The 24,884-nt window shown below is 41.5% G+C and overlaps 1 protein-coding gene across 2 annotated transcripts in view; it reads left to right on the top strand.

Moving 5' to 3' along the window:
• Positions 1 to 24,884, top strand: part of creb3l1 (cAMP responsive element binding protein 3-like 1) — a 44,388-nt gene that overhangs the window by 2,401 nt on the left and 17,103 nt on the right. Inside the window, exons 2-3 of one of the 2 annotated variants that reach the window (XM_033624591.2) lie at positions 9,903 to 10,038; positions 13,120 to 13,206. In XM_033624591.2, the coding sequence (XP_033480482.1) occupies positions 9,903 to 10,038; positions 13,120 to 13,206 (223 nt within the window). The remainder of the gene's footprint in view (positions 1 to 9,902; positions 10,039 to 13,119; positions 13,207 to 24,884) is intronic. The other variant, XM_078165578.1, reaches the window with a different exon arrangement.

Here is a 24,884-nt window from a genome sequence, read left to right as displayed (position 1 = left end):
TTTTGCTGAAAACGGCCTCTACAGGTGGTGAGACTGAACCAAAACAGTAAAATCAAAACCAGGAGCAGAGAGGTGCCAGTGAGCTGAGAGGAACAGCAGTTGGGGTTGACTCATCACGATGAATGACTCTTTCACATTACACCCCGTCATTGTATCCATTGTTAAAATAAAGATATTGATTATAGCAGCTATATGATGCTGGGAGAAGAGCACAAAAGAGGAGATCGCAATTTTCCCCATTCAGACAGTGCTGCTGTATATGTGCAATTTTTTCTATAATGGTTAGGACATCATTACTGGACATCAGCTCATTGGATTTCGTTAAGATGTGCTTCATGCTGCAGCACAGCAGAGATTCACACATTTCCTGCTCTGTATTTTGTTCACCTCTTCCAGTAAACTGTGAGCCCTGTTGATAACCAGGAGGAAAGACTGTGTAGATAAGAAATAGGAGTGGGCATTAGAGAGCTGATGGAGGTTGCTTAAGAGAAATAATTGGGTGAATTGACATTGTCATTCAGTCATTATGTCTCATAGAATTAACTACCTGTCCCAGTATTTTGAAAAGAACAATAGTCGTTTGGACAAAAGTGTACCTCCATTCATTGATCATTTTTAATTGTGCAGGAAATTCAGCTTTCAGAAGCTTCAAACACAGGCCAAATTATCTGAGCATGAAGTACGCTTTTCTCTAACTTCACCAGCTGGCCACTAAGGACGTTGATATGTGGTTGACTTTAGGTTGTGACACTAGATAACCAAAATTCAATGTTAGGACAAAGTCACTATTTTACGAAGAATTCTGACGACAGATGACGTTGATATTTTGTTGGTTCAGCGTCTTCTAAACGTCTCATATCAACGTCATCTTGATGTACAATAACAATATGTAGGTCCATCCATGTCCCAGTCCTCACCTATGGTCATGAGCTTTGGGTAGTGACCGAAAGAATGAGATCGCGGATACCAACAGCCGAAATGAATTTCCTCAGATGGGTGGCTGGGCTCAGCCTTTGAGATAGGGTAAGAAGCTCGCACATTTGGAGGGAGCTCAGAGTAGAGCCACTGCTCCTTTGTGTCGAAAGGGGTCAGTTGAAGAGGTACAGGCATCTGATCAGGATGCCTTCTGGGCGAGGTGTTTCGGGCACGTCCCACTGGTAGGAGGTAGACCCAAAACACGCTGGAGGGATTACATATATGGGAACGCCTTGGAGTCCCCCAGGAGGAGCTGGAGAGCATTGCTGCGGAGGGTGCTTTGCTCGGTCTGCTGCCCCTGCAACCAGGCCCTGGATAAGTGGATGAAAATGGATGGATGGTATGGAGAACGTCTGCAAAACATCATTAGTTAATGTCCACGCATCATGAAATTCTAATGCCGTTCGACATTTAAAATAGCGCCAACCCAATTTTCTCTCCAACCAAACCTGACAAAATCTGCCCAATGAAAGAGTCCAACATCTTTCGGATGTCATATTCACATCCGTTGCCAGCTAGGTCCAGTTCTCTGTAACGATAAAGAGTTATCCCAAGTTTTCCTGGCCCATATTTATGACGCCTCTCTGTATTTCTAAGGAAAACAAAACCCTCCAACCTCAGGATCCTCTTAAGCTTCCCACACACATGAAGCATGCTGTTTTTCTTTTCTTCTTTTGTGTGCATAAGAATTCCCATTATACATGAACAGGCCTTGAATACAGTTTGAATTGTGCATCATGCACACTGAACCATTTTACCCCAGTGTCAATAATCATGCATGGATAACATCATTTACCACCTAACGGGTTAGAACAGCTCTGCATGCAGCCCTGCTAAACCCTGGAGGAGAAATGAGCAGGAGTGCTGCAACTAATGATGATTCTCATGATGCATTAATCATTTGTGTGAAGTGGGGTTTTTGAGTGTTAAGTCATGCCGGACAAATGCCGGGGGCGAATGCCATGGTAACACACTCCACTGACCTTTCATTAACTGTCTGGCAGAGTCACTTTGAAGCACATGAGGGCCAGTTTCAAAGCAATGGCGTTAAATGGTATGCATGGAACAAAGGTCTATATATGGAAATTGAACAGCCTATAAACATTTGCATGAATATATTGTATGGATTAACACATAGATTCTCACACACAAGCACAAAGTGAGGTCAACCAGGGACAGTGTCGTAACTATTTGATTCAATTCTACTCTGCTCGAGTCTATGTTTGCAGAAAACGTAATCCTATAGATATTTGGACTCTCTGTCCTCTATCCTTGTTATTTTGTTCTCTACATTTATATTCTAGTCCCTCTGTTCTCTCCTTTCTATTCTACTCTATTCTACTCTCCGTTCAGACCCTGTACTCCAGCTTTAAAAAGACACACCCATCTCATTTGCATGCCTGTCCCCGATTGGCCGCTGAGCTGCCAGATGGAATGTGAGCAGGCATGCAGCCGTGTGTGTGTGTGTGTGTGTGTGTGTGTGTGTGTGTGTGTGTGTGTGTGTGTGAGTGTGTGTGTGTGTGTGTATGTGAAGGAAAAATACTCTTCTTCTGTTCTACTGAGGACTATAGCTGAGTCCAATTCAGTCTCAAAACACACACACACACACACACACACACCCACACACACACACACACACACACACACACACACACTCTCACTCCTCTCTCAGCTCAAGCGAAGCCAAACACAGCCAACCCACTGCAGCCACACACCACCACATGAAGCCAAATACAGTAGAAAACATTGCCATTTTCTTATCTGTGGCAGCCAGTGTTATAGCATAATGACATGATGTTTTCAGGTCTCTCACAATTTCATTTTACACTGCAAAAAAAAAATCACTGTCTCAACCAGCTGTGTAGTCTTTAATTGACTTTCAATGTCTTATTTAAAACCAGTAAAAAAAGTCTGCCATTTTTCTTTTGTAGAAATAAAAGATTATACTAGAGTTTTTGCATGTTTCGGCCTACTTTACTATAAAAATAAATGACCTTTAGTCACTTTCCAATGCATACTGTAATATTGCAGGTGATTAAATGTAGGGCTGCCTGCAGGAGATGATTATTTTTATATATAAAATGTGAAATATGTCTATGATAATTGCTCTCTGGACGACACAGAGAGATTAAGTAATGATCAGAATGTTTGCCATTTTCGGTCAACCAAACGATTAACTGACCAATCATTAGAGCTCTTCTCTGATAATTCCCCAATTCATACTGCAGCATTTTAGATCAGTGGTTCCCAACTGGTGAGTCGCGGTCCAAAAGTGGGTTGCCAGTCCATTCTGAATGCACCACAGCTGACTCACAAACAATGGCAAATTTGTAAAAATCACACTTTATTTTCAGTGAATTTCCGACACAGACCTTTTATTTTGAAGTGCTGTTTCATTCTGTAGGGTGAGCGAATTACTGCAGCTGCCTAAAAGAGACAGCAAACTAGCTTGACGCGGCACTGAATATATTAAACTGTGTGGACCTTGAAGGAATGACTGAAGAGAAATATGGATCCTGTGTCTGGATCAGTTAGGAACCAGTGTTTAAGATGACTGAATGAACGGTGATCTTTTAGAAAGCTACTGACTGATGGAGAGACTTCATGTCTATGTTCATGGATTGATCGATTGCAAGAGTGTGAAATGAATGCAAAGCTAAACATAGGCTAAGACGTGCAAAACACTTCTGGTGAAATGGTAACCAGGACTGATGTTAAAAATCTGACATACAGGGCACTATAGAAGTCAACTAAGGGTCAATGATGTCATATTTTAGGAAAAAGATTAGAGCCAAATCTGAAAAATTTCTTCTGACTTTAAGCTCAGACGGTAGCACAACATTCCACCCCCTCATATTGATATGAATATATGGAGCCCTTATCAAATGAAAATGGTATATTCATGCAAACATTTGCCTTTTGGTGCTGTTTCCTGCAAATTGTGGAAGTACCTGCATGTTGTGCAGAGTTCATGATATGGCAAAATAAGCTATTGGTAAAATTGTGGCTGGGACAGTGATGCAGCAAAATGTAGTCACTGTGTGAAAATAAATTAATGCAGAGAGGAAGTCTGTCTAACTGACCGAGCGTTCCCTGCAGCCTGGTGTAAGATGTCTCAGGGTCTTGAGTTAGTACCTGCAAGTGCATCTAATGTACAGTAATTTATGACACTCACTGTTTTTTATCATCACATAAATCGACCAAAAATAAATTCTTTCATCGTGATTTGGGTTCTTTTTAATCAGGAAAGACACAAGTAAACATGAGTGCAGAAGCTTCATTTGACACTTTGACCCTGTTGATTTGATGGTTGCATGGAGCCCTATAAATAGCAGCCAAAAACAAAGCACCATGATGCCAAGAACTGGAAACCAAGATACATTAACAACTGGAATAAGCAGAACCAGAGCCGCTGCAGTTGGCTCCCGAAGGCTGAATTTGAGACGACATGACTTGTTGAGAAAAAAATGTTTCTTCAGTGTATTTCCCTTTGGCTTTTACATGATGTTCTGGGGAGTTTACGACGGTTTCCACTGCAGCGTTCATGCCATAATGACATAAAGTTTTTGGCCTGGCTCTCAGTCCAGTTTTTCCCAGTGCTTTCCTTCCTCACTCTATCAGGAAAAGCATATCACATGCACACCAACATTGGTGATTTTTTTTTTTTTTTGGTGCATATTTCACCTGAACCAGTAAGGCATCCAAATGACAGGAGAGGAGAGAGATATGTTGAGACTCAACACTGTTAATTACAGGCATAACAGAGTCACTCTCTGCTTTTATAATTACTCCTTGTGTCTGTCTTTCCCAGCTCTTTCCCTGTGTGGTTTACATCTCAGCCCCATCCCCCCTAATGACACACCACCAGCACCACCAGCACCACTGAAATAAGCTATAAAAACTGTCAACTGCTTTTTAACACAGTTTTTCCTCCCTAATGTGATTATTTTCCCAGCAGAGAGGGTTCAGGTAATGAAAGGTCCAGACCTCTGCTCCTCTGTTCACACTGACTGCAGCTGTTCCCTCGCCGACCCCCTAACTCATTAAGCTTCCTGTCCTAATAACAACAATAACAGCTTCCACTGTATATATGTCACTGCTGTTTGTCTCTGTGTTTCAAAGCTGTGCTGTAAAGTGCTCTCCGAGGCAAATAATGAAACAAAATGTACAATATCGGAAAATAGACCGAACTGTAACATTTAGCACTTATGAATATCAGGTGGTGTAGGTGTGATGCAGGGCAGCATCAGCACTGAATGTAATGCTCCACTGAGTGTTGACCTTTTCTCCAATCAATTTCATTGTTCGAGGAAAATAATATTGTATTATCCGGATACATAATTATGCTGAAATTCTCAGTCTGCCTGGTAGATTAACCCCGCAGCTGCCAAGGCAATAATTTGATGTTGTAAATAAACGCTATTTTGTGTCCATCTTATAATATTATGCTGTTTTTATAGCTGTTATAGCTTTTCACAGACATGAAATGCAACATCCTCATTTTGAATCTGAGTGTCATTTCCCTTTTCTCCCCTTGTTATCCTGTCATCTCTCGACTGTCAGAATCTCTAATAAAGACACAAAAATTCATACAAAAAATCTACATGAATCAAATCTTCAAGCAAACTTTTGTTAGACTTTTTTTTTTACTTTTTTGCCTTCAGTGAGAGGACAATTTGAAGCATTAAAGGGGGAGAGGGCGTGCAACAAAGGGCTGCAGGTGGTAATAGAACACACAGCTGCTGCGGCAAAGACATTGTTTTTGTATATGGGGTGCCCACCTTATCTACATAGCTACAGCGCACCCCAAGTGCAGCGCATCTGAATGAAGATTTGAACATCTTCCTTTTAAAAAAACAATGTTTTTGTGAAACAACGATCAATTTCTAAGTTACTGCAAAACCTCACCTCAGTGAATTCAAGACTTGCCACAAGTTGGTTTGCTTATACCGAAGTTAGCCCACTACAATGGCTGCAAAAGCAATCGTACACATAAAAATGGCTGCTGCTCTGACCATCCTACTCTGTTGACTTGAATAGGAATGTCTGTTCTATTCTCTTCCTATTTCTATGGGTCTGACAGACGAATGACTGCAGAGGAGGACTTTGTTGCAGCAGTATTAATTGTAAGTCATTAGGAATGTTGGGAGTTCCTGATAAGATAACTTTTGGCTGCAGCATGACAGCTCATGGTTTAATTTATGGAAACAGATTTAAGAGAGATCCCAAAACACAAACTGTAATGACTTAAAAAAACATTAATTAGTGTTTAACTAGGAGAGACACTCCATCATCCAGCCTTCTATCCCATCTGAAATCCACCTCTAGGTTTGTGCCTTTAGGGTTTGGCCACATGGATCAGTCTTAAAATTATCACAATTTCTAATTGACATATTTGACTTTGGCCTATTAAACTGACACAGGAGAGGGAGGGAGATGTCAACGCAACAGTCTGTGCATGTCCAGTCCTGAGAGGAGGAGATCTTATCAGTCAGAATAGCTGAGCGTGTCGGGTATAAGAAAACATCTACACTGCCATGGGTGCATCATGATCATGCCAGTGGCAAGTGATGGATAAGAAAACGATTTGCCTCAAACAGGACTGTGCTAGTAGGTGAGAGCTGTATGGAAGGCTCCAGGTGTGCTGGAGGTGAGCAAGTGGATAGCAATACCTCAACTAAGGGTCACTACTGTACTGTTAAAGAGTTAAATTCTATATAGTAGATTGTCAGTAATGCTAGAAAAGAGCAACATAAATGCTAAACTGTCGCTCTAATGCAGCTACTAGAGCTAATTTTAGATGATTACTAAATCGTTTCAATTATAGACCTTCCTCTGCTTATTCTCCCTCCGTGCAGGTCTCCCAGCATCATACCAGCTTCACCCACATTTCTCCATATGGGAAACTTTTCCCTGTTTATTTTTGAGCAGCCCAGTTTAAATGTGACCTATATTCCCTAAAGGTGCAGAATTAAAGGGGCAGTGTCAAGGTTATTTAAAGGGATATTGTTCCAACGTTTAGTGCAGCAGGGGAACAAGGCTGCTCTGTCACTTCTTTTTGTGGGTGCGCTTGTTTATGAATGAGTGAGTGTTCACTTGTGTGTGACAGAGCAAGTGCCTGCATGATTACTGAGTGCATGTACGCACACACCTTGTTGAGCAGCGGCTGTCAGTTGTTTTATGCTGCAGTGAGCTCTGATATGATGTCAGGAGAGTTAACAGCACCTTTAATGTCAAAAAATCAAAACGTCTATTGTGAAAATTAACTTTTATGCCTCTAAGCCTTCCTCCTGGCGCACTGTTCGTACTTTACAAAACTCAACACGGTTCACAGTTGGGTTTCAAAACATCAGCAGTTTTTTATGTGCCATGTGCTTCTGTTAGTTTACCCACCATCTGTGTGTCTGCCCCCTCTCAGTGTGTGAGTATGAGTGTGTGCTCCACTTGGTTTCATTAGACAGCTGCATGTGTCCCAGACTTTCACACACTCTGGGTTAATGCATGTGTGAGGGTGTGAGTTTTACCTAAACTTGACTTGTTTGAACAGTATTAAAGAATATCCCAGAGTATATACACATTAACGGTGATTCCCATGACTCTTACCCTCAATGTAATCCTGTACCATAGGTGTAGATTTTGGGGAGGATGTGTATCCATGTACATTTGTCCCCTTAACTAAAGAATGAAAGTAGCAGAAGACTTTTATTTTGAAAGAATTAAAGACATTTACACTGTAAATTAGTGCAAAACATCACTTAAATGCAAGAAATTGAGGGATTGATGCTCAAATTTTTTTGGCAGAGGACCCCAAAACCCCCGTTTTAATGTGCCACCACCCACTGTAAGAACTAAACCTTTGCCCTTGGCTTGTTTACCCTCAACACCCTCTCTTCTACTTACCCTCACTTAACTCCACAGCGATAGACACGACTACCAGCACTGGAGCTTGTTGTCGTGTCATAAAGCCAAAGAAATAAAACATGCCTTTTTAGCACGTCCAATCCTATTTGTTAATGCCTGGGTGTAAGTACTTTTGGAGAGCTATCTACAGACAACTGGCGTCTCGCTAAAACACAAATTGCTGACTTTTACCCATCAAAATTGAACTACACACTAAAATGTTTAAAACCATTTGCACTCTTGGCCTTATAAAGTCTAAACTAAACATTATAATGTTTTATATGAGTGCTGGTGCTGGTAGCTGGCGTGCAAAGACAGCCAAAAAGGCTTTAATTTCTTTAATGTTGATATTAAAAGATATTGAATTCAGCTCTGTGTTTATTATCCCAGTCGTGTCTTTATTGTCGCAACTGGACTGATTTAATCTGCGGTGACATGTTTTTAAAGAAGCTTCAAGGTAACTTCCAGGAATTCAACCTGTAAATCTATTTTTGTGTTTGTTGTTAATTAAATTAAGTTATTTCTGTCACTGCGTCTGTCTCGGAAGCCTCCAAGCTGAGTTTACTTGTGTATTAAATTGCTTCCAACCAATCCATCTGTGTATGTGTGTGTGCTTTTTGTACTGCTCTGTGCATGTTTGCTCAAGACCAGGGTGACTCATATTGTGTGTTTGTGTGTGTTATAACCAGTGAAATCAGAGCACCATGCTGTCCCAGGCTTCCAGAACATCGTCTCTCAGCTCAGTGACTCATCTCATCCAGACTGAGGATGAATCTATCAGTGCTCGTTCCCATTGACTGACTCTTCATGCCATCCACACAGTCTGGGCTGTGTGGTGTCTGACTTTGAGAGATAGTCTGCGGTAGAACTGAAAGAGTCAATTAAAATGATTAATCCACAGCTATTTTGATAATCGCTTGAGTCATTTTTTTTATGCAAAAATGGCAATTTGCTGCTTTGCTTTGTTTAATATCACTGTAAACTGAATAGTTTCATGCCTCTTTGCTGGCAACAGCTGTCCTGTTTTCGGATTGTCCATCTTTCTCATTCTCGTAAACGTGATATCTTAAGAATGCAATGAGTAAATTTCTTCAAATTTAGCACAAACATCCATTTGAGCTCAATGATGAACTGATGAGATTTTAGTGGTCACTGTGACCTCACAAAACGTGGCCATATATCGAGAATTCATATGTTAATTATGACAAAATTTCACACAAATGTCTGGTAGGATAAAACAGAGAAGTGATGACATTTTATATCCAAAGGTCAAAGGTCAGCTTCACTGTGATGTCATAATGTCCTGCAAAACCACCTCAGGAACAGAAGGGGAGACATTTGGTGACACTAATCTTGGGTATCTTGAAACTGCGCTGATTTAATAGATCTTCTGTGTTGCTGGGTTGAAGATGTGTGTGAAGCATCCGCATTTGAGAATATGTAGCTTCTTTGCAGCCGTATTTGAAGTGTTGTCTACCGTCGTGGTTACATATGAGGCTGGACAGACATGGATGTGAACTTTAACTGCAGCTTGACTGGTTTGCAGAGGCATAAAACCACAAGGTGGTAATTCTAGTTTTGGATTTTGGACTGTTTGTGAGACATTTGAAGAGGTCACCTTGGACTTTACAGACAGACTACTACAGACTATTTCCAGGTCTGATGCTTAAAAATAAAGTCATCAGTCTTGCAGAAACCTCAACTTTTCACTCACATTGTCAGATCAGTATACCCACAAATGCTAACTGAATCATGTCTTTCCAAAACTTCAGCTTTTCCTGAGTCACTTTTGTGAACATGCGTTATTGTCAGTTAATCCAGTGGGCTTTGAAATGGTTTATTTAGCTCAAGATGTAGGAGGATTGTCTCACCCACAAAGGTAAAACTTTCAAGTCACTAAACCTGGAGACACATGAAAAGTACCACAGTGTATGACTTCATTTGGAGTGGTAACTGTCCCATGGAAACTGTTATTTTACTGAATAAAATAACCATTTCTGTCTCCATGTGTCTCTCTGTGTGTCTAGCCTTTCTCAGGTGACCAGATGGACGACTTCAGCAGTGAATTATTCAGCAGTTTCTTTGACGACCATCTATTAGAGCGGCCCCTTCTGGCAGACAGACCTTCCCCTTTACACATGGACATGGACGACAGCAGCCCAGGTCAGCTCCTTTTTTATTATGAGAAGTTATCAACACAGCTCCTCGCAGTGTTAAAATAAAAGAGCACATTGTAAGGATAGTACAAAAAGTCCTATGCAAATGCACCAGTGGTTGGATCACAGTGGTTGTTCCTTCCAATAACATTTTTCCAGAATTCCCATTTTTTGCCAATGTAACGATAAAAATCTCATAGCAGGTAAATCTTGGTTGGTGGAAACTTTTCCAATGTCCAACCACTGTCTTGGAGATGTTTGCCTTGAAATGCTTTCAGGCCCAAAAATAATAAAGTTTTCCTCTGCGGAGGTAATAGTCACATTTGGATGACCTTGTTTCTCCGGTTAACCTCCAGCAGTGCAGCAGCCAGTTGTTCCACTCCTCAGCCAACGTCTGTGTAGAAAAGACCCCAATCCCATTATTTGGTTGGATTCAGAAGCCAAAAGCTCTGGCTCAGTCTTCCCCAGAGAGGTCAAATTCCACTATATGAGAGCCAGTTTCTGTTGCCAACGTCTGTGACTTCCAAAACTCCTGCCAGACGGAAACACACAAGACTCCTACTCCTCACCTAGCAGGTGCTGGGTCTGTAAAGAGAAGGCATGAACTAGAGCTTTGACTCTCTGCTGTAACCCAATTGGGCCTGATCTCACCGACGGGCTTGGCCCCGGGCTGGCAGTAATTTCTTAAAATTCCTCGGGCTTGAATCAGGTCAGGTTTACTCCAATTTCCCTGTGTGTTTTTTTAATTCAGACCTTGTAGTCTGTATACTGTCATAAGTAATGTAGGGTTTTGTTTCCATCAGCCCATCCGGACTCCTGCCTCTCATTAATGAGGAGAAATATTACATAATACAATCTCTTTTTAATATAGATGGCATATGGTGTTCAGCATGAGACGGTGCATGTTGGAGATCGTGTCACAAATGTCCCAGTGAAAAGACTTTAGTGGAGTTTGATTTTTAGTAAATGTTTTCATATAAAAACATATATATATATATATATATATATATATTTATTTATTTTTTTTTTTCACAGGCTCATGCCCCAAACTGCCACCATGGTTCAGGCTCAGGTAGAGCTTGGTCAGAAACTATGCAGGTTTATGTAGGGTCGGGCCCAGTCATTGCTCAAGCTGGCTGAGCTTCCATGAGGCACTCCTCTGCACACTAAGCTGTGTAAATAGGCCTTGGTTTCCCTGCTCAGTTATTGTACTGTAGGTTCTTCAGTCTGTTGAAGCTGTCACATGGATCTGCTTGCAGCACTACATGTCACACTCATCACTTGAGACAGGCGTTGCCATGTCCACTGAGACTTGAAGAAAATGACAGTAGAAAGGGATTAAAAAAAACTTGAGTTTTGTATTTTAGGACAGTGATTTCAAAGTGGCCCTGGGCAAAGTGGAGGAAAGATGAGGGAACATGCTTTAAAAAATAGAAAATAAAACAGAATTATTATTTTGAGTATTTTTTTTTTTTTTATAAAATATGATTTATGATAACATATAACATGTGAAATTCTTATTTGCCATGCCCAGCTTTCTTATTGCCTACCAGTCAAAACATCATTAATCATGTCATTAGCTGTTTGTATTGAACAGTCTGCGCCATGCCAAGCTTCCTCTGCTTCTGAAATTTAGGATGGAAATCTAGGACAGGACAGGACAGGACAGGATAGGATAAGCTAGGATAGGATAGGATGGGATAGGACAGGACAGGACAGGACAGGACAGGATAGGATAGGACAGGACAGGACAGGACAGGATAGGATAGGATAGGACAGGACAGGACAGGATAGGATAGAATAGGATAGGATAGGACAGGACAGGATAGGATAAGCTAGGATAGGATAGGATGGGATAGGAGAGGACAGGACAGGATAGGATGGGATAGGACAGGACAGGATAGGATATGATAAGCTAGGATAGGACAGGATAGGACAGGACAGGATAGGATATGATAAGCTAGGATAGGATAGGATGGGATAGGACAGGATAGGATAGAACAGGATATGATAGGATAGGATAGGACAGGACAGGACAGGACAGGATAGGATAAGCTAGGATAGGATAGGATGGGATAGGACAGGATAGAACAGGATAGGACAGGACAGGACAGGACAGGATAGGATAGGATAGGACATGATAGGATAGGACAGGACAGGACAGGATAGGATATGATAGGATAGGATAGGACAGGATAGGATAGGATAGGATAGGACAGGATACGGTAGGATAGAACAGGACAGGATAGGATAGGACAGGATAGGATAGGATAGGACAGGACAGGATAGGATAGGACAGGACAGGACAGGACAGGACAGGATAGGATAGGATAGAACAGGACAGGATAGGATAGGATAGGATAGGACAGGACAGGATAGGATAGGATAGGATAGGACAGGACAGGATAGGATAGCATACGATAGGATAGGACAGGAGAGATAGGATAGGATAGGATAGGACAGGACAGGACAGGATAGGATAGGATAGGACAGGACAGGACAGGATAGGACACGACAGGACAGTATAGGATAGGATAGGACAGGATAGGACAGGACAGGATAGGATAGGACAGGACAGGACAGGATATGCGCCACTGAGCAACATTCAAAGGGATAAACGGAGATCCGCCTCCAACATTGTATCCAGTTCTTTTTTTACATCCAATATCTAGCTAGCTAGTGCTAACTTACAAAATGGACATGCTTTTGAAAAGGAAAAGACCTGATGAACAGGCCAACAGTAATGTCTTAATATTATTATTTAAAGTTATTGTGCATTGATAAAAGTTTTTTGGGCATTATTTTGATGGTATTGTCAATGGGATTTTAAAGACATCTTGCAGGAGGGGGGCCCAGGTCTAAGCTAATGCTCTTTGAGAGGCCTTGGAAAGGGGACATGGAAAAGTTTGGGATCCCCAGTTTTAGGAGAGAATAAATGTAATTTTCTAGCTTGTCTGAATAAAGCGACATGGAACATTGACATAACAGACACCTGTGTCTCCATGACAAACAGCCATCACTTTAACAGACTGGTGAAGACAGCGCTGTTACGTTTTCCATGTCTGAAAAGGACTTTTGAATCTCACAGATATTCAAGCAGAGCACAGCTACTCTTTAAGTGAAGACTCCGCCCCCCAGAGCCCAGCCCTGTCAATCAAAATGGACCACGAGTCTGGTAGGTCATCCTATTCATTATAAAATAAAAAAAAAAAGCATAGTTCATGCTACCTGGAAACATGTACAGCCAACCACAACTGTGCTGCTGATGTTTAGTCTGGTTCTTTATCATGCTGGCTGTCCCCCCTGGTTATCTGGTTGGCTCTCTGCCTGAGTGATGTAATACTTAACATGCAGTTTGACCCTGGCTGCTGTCTGTCAAATGCTATACACTCTGATTGGCTGAATCCACTGTCTGTCATATGACATGTGTGATGATAATCTGTAATCCATTATATTGAATGTAAGAGGTGCCTGTAGGAACAAGTGTTTACCGCAGCACATTATAAAGTACTGCATATTTCTGTCTTTCTCTCTGACTCATCTTTCTCATTATCTCCTCATGTCTTCTTCTCTGTCTGAGTCTCTGCCCGTCTGTGCCTGTCTCTCTCACTCTGTCTGTCTGTCTGTCTGCATGCTCTCCGTTTGTCCCGGGGATCCTGCTGTCTGAGCAGCAGGATCCCAGTCTGAGCAGTTTTCCTCCAGCTAAGCCCTGCCCACCTAACACACACACACTCACACACACACATGGACTCACACAACGCTATGACAAGCATATGGTTTTGAGTCTGCAGCTTTAGCCGAAGCCAGCGGAAACTCTCTTTCTCTCCTCTGTCAGGTTATCTCTTTTTCTCTCTCTCACTTGCTCTCCTGTTTTCTATCTTTCTCTCCTCTTTCTCCCTTAATCCAATTAAATCTGCTTTATTGGTATGGATATCAAATTACCTGGACTGCCAAAATACCACACTGAGCAAAAAAGAAAAAGTCTAGCTCACATCTAAAAACAGCTGACTGTGTTTCCAGTTCAGTGCTGTGAACTGTGAGTTAGAGTCACTCCAATCTATCCAAACTGAACATGTATGCTTTGGTTACAATGTAAATGTACACTCATGCCAAGACAAACAGGACGTTATAAAAACTAAACTGACGTATGAAACCACTAACTATCAACATAATATATTACCTCATAAAATTAAACATTTACACAGCTTTGATTCTGAGGTCAGTTACTGTTTATCTATATATACATATTTCTCTCGTTCATTGCCTCTGTCTGTAGCTGCATAACTGTCATCTCAAGCTCACATATGGAACACACACACACACACACACACACACACACACACACACACACATATCGTATATATTTGAATCTACTCCAGCCTGTGTGATATTGAACTTAATCCAAAATACATTTCACAACCTGTGCCTGCTCCATAAAGCCTCACTATAGACTTTGGGATACTTATTTTCCACTAGCGTTAAATCTCTGCTTGAGTGCCTGTACTGTACAAACAGACCATAACATTTAACATCTATTTTCACTAACATGTAGTCTGAGCACCATTTATATCACATTTGAGAGACGTGATATACAGCAAACTTTCAATGTTTTACACACTGACTGTCATAATACAACCCTGTCACCTCGAAATTGCGTTTATATACAACTAATGTGAAACAGCAAATAGGTTTTGAGGGAAACATAATGCCGAAAAAAATATGTTTACTATTAAGAAAATTAGGAAATGTTGCAAATCTGAATTTTGACTGAAATTGTATTTCTGTTATCAGCATAATGTTAAGTGACAATGTATTTGACTTATTTTCCACCCATATAGGCAATCTTACAATACAGCAGGCCTACACACTACAGCCCTTTTTAAATAGGAATTGTGCAAATTTCCAGGAAAGCCCAATCAGTCTTCTTTCAGCATTGGCAGTATAAAAACAAAATTGGGGAGTGCAGCAAAATGCCGCCAGCCTACTTTTGTTTATACAGAATGTGCCTTTTTCAGGGCAATGGGGGGCGTGAGAAAGTAACATAACGTGTAGCTCAGCGTTGGACATAAACAGTGACGTACTCCGAGGGAAGCCGCGGCTGGTCAGTCCTTCGGCAATTCTCTCATAAACTGGCCCATCTTTCACCATTCTCGTCACTTGACGGTTAATGGCCTCTTCGTTTGCGAGGACAAGGAGGGTGCGCAATTCTTTGTCTCCCCAGTTGCTCATCTTTACAGCCTCTGTCAGGTTTGCGTTTCCCTCTCGCTACTAGTTGCTCATTCCTGCTGTTTCCTGTTTATCCACCGCCAGTGGCTCGCACTTGCGGTGTCATCAACAGACTCCTCCCACAAGTCATCAACAGCCCCTCCCATGGCGGAACGGCGCCTCGTTATTTTTAAACCAAAAATGTTCCGCCAATATGTCTACCCTACAAGGTGGAAAATTGGGCACCTCGGATCAACTCGCCAATCCGGCTCTGTGTGTCTAAACAGCCGCAGCTTGCCGGCAAAACGGCCCAACGTTCGCCAAAAATCTGGCAGTGTAAAAGGGGCTATAGTGTATACAGCATTACTGTTTTTATGACCTTTTTTTTTTATTAACATTTAACCGAAATCACGACCTGTCTCTAACCTGATCAAAGTGCTTTTGTTGACTAAACCTAAGACAAGAGTTGGGACGCAAACTCAAAGTTCTGGAGTCAAGGTCCTGTGCTTTGTACATTTTCTTTCTTAAAAAAAACTTGGAACTAATTTAAGGTAAAATCGTGAGTGATCAGTCTGTAACCTTGTGGAACGTTGAGACTTGTAGTCAAGAAGACAGCAGGTGAACTGAGGGTTCAAATTGTGTCAAAGTTTGTCAGATACGAAGAATGAAATTTCCAATAATGACAGAATGATGTTATGTTTACTGAGGTCTAAAGGGAGTAACTTCAGTTACAGAACTTTCTTCTTCCTCCCAGAAAATCATGAACATTTACAGTGATTGCATCCTTTATAGTCGACACCCTGTCCCAACATATGAGAGAATATTTGAACCTAATCTTGGTCACGATAACATTGCCACAATGACGTAATTACATAAGAAAGCAGTTTAGGAACATACAAACATAATTTTTAGGAGATGGGGTTGCATTATAACCTTTTTTAATTGCAAATTGATACAAACATAATCTTCTCTGCTTGTATATGTCGAGGTCTTAAGCATCATAAGGTCTTCTGTAGGGATGAATGTTCCTGTGATTTGATTATTAATACTTCCTGGGAAGATATCATTCTTTTACAATATTGTGAAGTTTGATTTGTAACAAAGAATAGCAGATTATTCATCACATATATGTGTATTTTTTTTTACCATATTCTTTCATATTTGTTAGATTTTGTGTTAGGTTTTTTTCATAGTACTGTTCAAGTATCTTAAAATTGGGGAGAGAAGAGTTTTACTGCATGCAGCAGTGGTGAAGTCTTTATTCTTTCTGTGATTTTAAGAGCCTTGTTCCTGGACTTTATTTGTGACACTGGGGAGATCATCTTCACTTGATGATCCACCTGTTGAATGCTGCTCTGAACCCCCCACTTGCTGCATAGTTTTCATTTTCAGATTTAAACCACACAAATTTTGTCCACATTTCTTCTGAAACAGCTGGACTGTTAGCTGCCATTTTGGCATGAAAAATATTTTGACAGGACTGCTGCAGCAGAGAAGTTGATCCAGTCCTTAATGGCATTTCAAGGTTGGACTTGGAAGCAGTGGAAGTGCTCAGCTACAATAATTGCAGCGTTAATGAGATTTGGAGAGGGCAGCTATGTTTCAGTGTATGTACAATATATGCTAATGCACAGGCACACATGGGGAAAAGGCAGAAGCTTCTGGCATGAATTGTCCATAAATACTGGGATCTCAGTTCCCAGTATTCAACCCTAATCTCCAGTGAAGCATCGTGGAGGCGTGAGAGGAACACTCTGGATCCTTGTGCCTTTTCACAGACGTTCTCAGCATCCAGTCAGAGCAGCACAATAGAGGCAGCTGCTTGTTTGTCTTGATGAGTCAGGTTAATTAGCCACCTGGGGAGGTTCAGAAGTAGTCGACCTTTCAGAGAGAGTTTTGTCGGAATTTGCGGTTCGTAGTGTGTTCTCTTGGACAACAACACAGAAAGCAATTATAAGATGGTATGTTGAGCAGTGGATGTGCCCGTATACCAATTACCATACACGGATTACAGATCAAATTTGATTGATCCGACACCAGTCATAAAATGTTTTAAGGGAAACTGCCAGATAAGAGTGAGACTGCACAAGCTGCCACTTTTGCCTCAGCTCCTAAATATAACTCACATTAGAGTTTGAATTACAGAAGTCTCAAGTGTCTTCCATGAAAGCAACAGATGCTTGCGGGGGATTAAAAATTGATAATTATTTTTTGTTTGGTTATTTAACAGGGAAAACAGACAGTCATCAACTGTCCCAGAGTATACGACGGTTCATATGATATCTTACGAAAATGCACCTACAGTGATTTGTCCGATATTTAATGAAGAAGCGCCCCATAATTGACAGTACATATTTAATGTAAGGTAAAGTACTTACTGTTAAGTTATGTTCATTAGGTTTAGGCAACTAAAGTTACAACGTACCTTAAAATAACCTCAAAGTAAGGCTGTGCAATTAATCGTCTGGTGATCTGATTACGATTTTGAGGTCAAACGATTTCAAAATTAATGAAATCGAAGGTAAACGATTTTTGGTAGCCTAATTTTCCGTCGCGGATGCCGGGAGATTTTATTTTGTCATCAACAAAATATCAAAATATCAACAACCACTGCCAGTTATAACTCACACACTTCGGTGGTCGACTGAGACAGGCCCTAACATCAAACTAAAAGCACTGAGGACTTCTGAGGTTATCAGAGAGTTTATTTAAAAAGATTGTTTACAACTGTATTACCAACCTAGACCGAACTGCCTGCCGCTGCCATCTTGGAAAGTCAATACACGTGGAATGACGAGCGTGACGTAACGTGATCTGAAGTCTGTGGAAGGTCTCCGGGTTGTACTTTTTCATCTTCTTCCCACAGCCGGGATAAGCACACACACGAACCATTTTGCCTGTCTGTGATGATCCGTCCACTCGTCGCTCCCCTGTCGCTCGCACTAACTGTCATCCAATCTTGTTCGTCGATCGGCTTGTATGGGCTTTCCAAGATGGCGACGATGGTATGTTGAATTTTGGGCAATAAATAATAAAACAAACAAACATAATCGTTTGCATAATCGTGACTTCAATTTTGACCAAAATAATCGTGATTATGATTTTTTCCATAATCAAGCAGCCCTACCTCAAGTCACTTGATTTAACACAGTCCCAATCATCGGTCTCCTGGGGAAAGTCCTGTGTTTGTTTGACCCATCCACCACACAATCTGCCTCCTTGCATGCACTTTTGGTCTTTACTTCCTTCTTTGCTCCCATCAGCACATTTGTCAAGTGAGCCTTACTGATAATGTGGAATATATACGAATTGTGGCGCGTTACAGTTCGTAGATATATGAAGGAACACTGTATGAGAACAGCCTGTCCAGAGTTAGCTATATAGCTAAGTTTCCTCAGCAGTCCTTGGGCAGGCAAATCCACAAAAGAATTGCAGCTTCAAATGAATTCATTCAGAGATGAAACATTGCATCATACAAAACAAAAAGCATTTTCCATCTAAAAACGTTACATCACACTTCAGAGAATTAGAGGACTCTATGTTTAGTACTTTGTGGTTAATGTAATTTTATTGATCATAATAACATTTTAATACTCTTGCAGTGGTTGATATGTCGTAAAAATGAACTCAAACTTGAGCCCATGTCTCCAATCATGGCCAGATCATGTTTAGGGCCCCTGGAGTAGAAACTTGTTGGGCCGTTGCAGCCTCCAAGTTCCCATCAAAATAGTGCATTCAGTCAATACTTGTGTACTGGAATTCTGCCTCGCCTAATTTTAATTGTGGAGAGACTGATTACCAGGACAACAGCACAGCGAAGCCGATCAGCATTTCACAATAGCACAATACGGAGGTCATCTTCAGACATTTTAAATATGTTGCTTTGTGTGATTTATGTCATTGAACTCAATCATGAGTTTTTAACTTTCCTGTCTCCTTTCCCTTTTCCGTCTCACCCTCTCGCTTTCCCTCTCAGCCTGTGGTCTCAGTCCTCGTTGCACTTATCCTGTCAGGGAGAAGCTGTGTGTTTTACTGCAGCTCCTACTGCGCTGCTTTATCCATTGTTTTAATACTCCTGCTGTCCCACTGAGATCAAACACAGTCACCACCTTTATTCTGTCAACCCCTCCTGCCAGGAGCCTTTGGTCATTAGCCATTACTCCATGATTGGATTTCTTACCTGGGTTTACTAGCCACACAGGCAGACTTGCTTTCCTTAACAGCATCCAAAGAGATCCCATAAAGCAGTAAGAGGAGAGGATCAGGTTTTACTTTACTTCTTTCAAGCACAACATATTTTACATTTACTTTACACAGGACCAAAATACAAATATGTCTAAAAAGATGTTTAAACTCCTGCACAAACTTTTAGGGACTGAGGGAAGAGCGTCTTGCCTTCCTGTTGCACTCTAAAACAGATTCAGTCATTAAATTTGCATGTCACCTCACTTAACTGTCCTCTGACTGGCCAAGGTTAAAGTAATGTACTGCTTGTAGCTGTAGTCTATGCAAAACTACTCAGTCTGCTAAAGTCCATATAATGACATGGAAATTATTCTTCAGTGAGTAGTAGTATGTAGAAAAACCGACAAAAAAAAAACAGCCCACAGTCATGTACAACTGTCTAAAATGTTCTCTTTTTAATCAAACGTCCACCCTACATTCATATACAGGACCACCTTCCTATGCATTTGCTCACAGCTTCTGGTATTCATTAAAAAAAGGTAGCGGAGGGCTTCCAATCAAACCCTGGCTTAACAAGGACAGCAGGCTTAACGAGGCTCAGACAAGCAGCAGGACCGGCCTCATTAGCACAGGCAGAGGCAAAGGATGTGGGTAATAGGTAAATGGTGGATCCACCCCAAAACTGAATTTTGGTCCTAATTTATTTTAATTTGTCGTCAATGACTGTTGATGAGTGACAAATGGCATATTGGCAATAGCAGTGAGCTGTAATGACTTTAATCATTCAGTGAGTCTACGGACAGATTTGCACCAAAGCATCAAACCTGGGCCATTAAAGGTCTGGTACTGATGAGCTGTTTGGAGATGACACCACACTGTCGGTGGCCGTGGGTGCTTAACACTATAATCCAGAGCAATATACCTTGACTGGTAGCTGGGTTGCCATGATAGTATTTGATAACAACAGTGACGTGTCTCAGCTGCTTACTCATTAAATCAAATTATTATTTTATTAGCTGCAGCTGTGTTTTCCATACTGTTATAAATGTCCCTTGAGCAAATTTAACGTCACAGCTATAACAGTTTCCATCGGTACATTTTAATCAGGGTTAGGTTTGTCGTCTGTTGATTTTGAGACAAGACGGAAAACGTTTATAATCTGCACAGTGTGTCCTGTATTTTTCAGTAGAGCTGAAATGATTAGTGAGGTGATCAATAGGTTCTTTACATATGATGTCATACATGAGTGTACTGTCTAGATGGTAGGGAGGCAATTGTAGGAAAAGATTACTAATGCTGCATGTGTTGTTTACGGCTGTTTCGAAACTGGGAAAACAGGGGCCACTTAAAGACCTGAAAACAGTAAGATGTAAAGGGGAGACCGGAAAAAAAACTCACTGAGTAACAGCAGCAGATGTGAGTCAACTTATTTCAAACGTAAACCTGCCTAGAGATGGCTGCAATTTCATCATGCTGTGACAAACTTCTCTGTGTTTTTACCCACGACCCAGATTTTTAATGGCGTTTCATCAGACCTCAGGGAACAGTTGACCTATTGGGTAGAAAGTAGTAGTTAATGTTAGCAAACGTTAGCTCGTAATGTGAGTGCATCCACATACAGAGTTGAAATATGCACACATTTATACTCGCCGACCAAAAACAAGACGGCAGTTGAGCTGTTTCAGTTGTGGACCCAACCGCACAGAAAATAATCGAAGTCCACGAGACTCTTGCTCACTCAATTATTTCTTCGATCATCGGACTAATCACTTTATCAAAAAATGTGTTAAAATGTTGAAAAATGTCTCTCCCAAACCCCAAAATTACAGTACAGGCCAAAAGTTTGGACACACCTTCTCATTCAATGCGTTTTCTTTATTTTCATGACTATTTACATTGTAGATTCTCACTGAAGGCATCAAAACTATGAATGAACACGTGGAGTTATGTACTTAACAAAAAAAGGTGAAATAACTGAAAACATGTTTTATATTCTAGTTTCTTCAAAATAGCCACCCCTGATTACTGCTTTGCACACTCTTGGCATTCTCTCGATGAGCTTCAAGAGGTAGTCACCTGAAATGGTTTTCCAACAGTCTTGAAGGAGTTCCCAGAGGTGTTTAGCACTTGTTGGCCCCTTTGCCTTCACTCTGCGGTCCAGCTCACCCCAAACCATCTCGATTGGGTTCAGGTCCGGTGACTGTGGAGGCCAGGTCATCTGCCGCAGCACTCCATCACTCTCCTTCTTGGTCAAATAGCCCTTACACAGCCTGGAGGTGTGTTTGGGGTCATTGTCCTGTTGAAAAATAAATGATGGTCCAACTAAACGCAAACCGGATGGGATGGCATGTCGCTGCAGGATGCTGTGGTAGCCATGCTGGTTCAGTGTGCCTTCAATTTTGAATAAATCCCCAACAGTGTCACCAGCAAAACACCCCCACACCATCACACCTCCTCCTCCATGCTTCACAGTGGGAACCAGGCATGTGGAATCCATCCGTTCACCTTTTCTGCGTCTCACAAAGACACGGCGGTTGGAAACAAAGATCTCAAATTTGGACTCATCAGACCAAAGCACAGATTTCCACTGGTCTAATGTCCATTCCTTGTGTTTCTTGGCCCAAACAAATCTCTTCTGCTTGTTGCCTCTCCTTAACAGTGGTTTCCTAGCGGCTATTTGACCATGAAGGCCTGATTCGCGCAGTCTCCTCTTAACAGTTGTTCTAGAGATGGGTTTGCTGCTAGAACTCTGTGTGGCATTCATCTGGTCTCTGATCTGAGCTGCTGTTAACTTGCGATTTCTGAGGCTGGTGACTCGGATGAACTTATCCTCAGAAGCAGAGGTGACTCTTGGTCTTCCTTTCCTGGGTCGGTCCTCATGTGTGCCAGTTTCGTTGTAGCGCTTGATGGTTTTTGCGACTCCACTTGGGGACACATTTAAAGTTTTTGCAATTTTCCGGACTGACTGACCTTCATTTCTTAAAGTAATGATGGCCACTCGTTTTTCTTTAGTTAGCTGATTGGTTCTTGCCATAATATGAATTTTAACAGTTGTCCAATAGGGCTGTCGGCTGTGTATTAACCTGACTTCTGCACAACACAACTGATGGTCCCAACCCCATTGATAAAGCAAGAAATTCCACTAATTAACCCTGATAAGGCACACCTGTGAAGTGGAAACCATTTCAGGTGACTAGCTCTTGAAGCTCATGGAGAGAATGCCAAGAGTGTGCAAAGCAGTAATCAGAGCAAAGGGTGGCTATTTTGAAGAAACTAGAATATAAAACATGTTTTCAGTTATTTCACCTTTTTTTTGTTAAGTACATAACTCCACGTGTTCACTCATAGTTTTGATGCCTTCAGTGAGAATCTACAATGTAAATAGCCATGAAAATAAAGAAAACGCATTGAATCAGAAGGTGTGTCCAAACTTTTGGCCTGTACTGTATGTCATCTGATGTCTTGTTTCATACTCACGCCAAAGGGTTTTAGTTCACCGTCATGGGAGAATGTGTAAAGCTGCTGTATTTTGGGGTACTTTTATAGTACTTTTCTATGAAAAATGACTAAAACCGATTGTCACCGAATATTGTAATAGTTGATTAGTCATCGATTAGTCGACTTATCATTGCAGCCCTACTTTCAACAGCTTGCCATGCAACACTAGTAACACTAGGAGGTCTGGAGTGCAAGATAATTTGTAACAATGATCATGTCCACACCTACCCTGGAAATCCAGAGTTCTCGCGAGAGCACAATTTGAATTTGCTCAGCAAGTCACTCTGCCAATCAGTAATGATGCTCATTACCTATGCCCATGAAACCGAGCTGCACCAATCACATCGGGGTATTTGATATAGGCGGGCCAGAGGTGAGCTAAACAGATGATGACAGCGCTGCGACGACGAAGTCCGGAATCAGTCAGTAAACATTGCAAGATGGCTACGGATGAACACCAGCTGTTTGAAACGGCTTTGGCCGCTACAATGAACGAGTTAGACTTGGCTTTTTCTCTAAAAGAGGAACAGAAGACGCCGCTCGAGTCTTTCCTTTGCAAGAAGGACGTTTTTGCTGTTTTGCCGACCGGATACGGCAAGAGTCTAATCTACCAGTTAGCTCTGCTGGTAGCTAAGCATATACGTCACCCCATGTATTGTTCTGATTGGTCGTAGTGTTATCCAATTGCGTGCAGTGATATTTACAAATGCATGCTTGGTGCCGCCCCTCGAGTTGGGCCATTTTCATTACTCATGGCCAAACCCTAAATCTTTCTAGATTTGGGTCTGGATTTCCAGGCTAGTCCACACCAGGCAAGTCGGTTAAATTGTCGGAAATATCACTTTTCTTTATTTTGAATCAATCACATCCAACGTGACTCTCAGTTTTCTGGCGAAACCTGCTGCCTCCAGGTTCATCCAACCCTTTTATGTAGTCGCTTTCCTCTATTTCCACACCACAAAGTTTATGGATTTGTCACTCCTTGCCCTCCATCTGACTGTCACGCATTATAATAGTCATGTTATTGCAAACAAGCTTAGTAGATCGACAGAAAATTCAATTAATTTGCCAACTGATTAATTGTCCCAGTCAATTATGAAGCAAAAATGCTAAACTTTCCTGAGTAGCAGCTTCTCAAACATGAGGATGTGCTGCTTGTCTCTGTTTTCTATGGCTGCGAGCTGGATATATTTGAGTTGTGGATTGGTGATCAGACAAAACAAGACATTTAAAGATGTCGCCCAAGGCTTTAGGAAATTATGATTGGCATTTTTGCCCGTTTCCTGACATTTCATAGACCAAACAAATCACCAGACACTCATGTACTACCCGCTGATGTAGGAACTGAGCTGAAACAAACACCACAAATAGTAATGATTTCCAGGATGAAGTTTCCCCGCTCACTATCGGGTTAAAATAAACCCCAAAATCTTGAGGTGAGTGTTTTTTCCTGTTACTGACACCACAGATTGTAGTGTTGAGTCTGCACGTATTGGCTTTAGGTTTGTCTAAGACAGCCACGTGGATTTGTTTTTAGGATGGACAGACTCGCTGCTGTAGCGATGGACAGGATAAAGCTGTCTGACGGACACACACACACACACCCACACACACACATACACACACCTCCATCCCCCTCTGCTTCCACCCAGCACACTCGGCTTGTAAACTTCAGAGCATTTTACCAGCAGACATGTTGCTAGGAAACCAGGAGGTGATTAAAATGATGTTCACTCCCGACACACACATGCACACACACATAGCAGCAGCACTTGTCTTGTTAAACTGCTACTGCTCTTTCCATACACCACAGGAGCTTTTTGGCTGTGTGTGCGTTGTGACAAACATCAAAGTGTCCTGATGCTCACGTCTTATTCTAAAATTATTTATTAAGGTATTTAAAATGAAAACACTTCTCATTCTCAACCTGTAGCTGCTTTTATTTGTATCTATTTGACTCTAAAA

This window comes from Epinephelus lanceolatus, chromosome 24, assembly GCF_041903045.1.
Source record: "Epinephelus lanceolatus isolate andai-2023 chromosome 24, ASM4190304v1, whole genome shotgun sequence".
Taxonomy (NCBI): Eukaryota; Metazoa; Chordata; class Actinopteri; order Perciformes; family Serranidae; genus Epinephelus; species Epinephelus lanceolatus.
The sequence above is the reverse complement of the archived record's forward strand: the minus strand, read 5'-3'. Positions and strand labels throughout refer to the sequence as shown.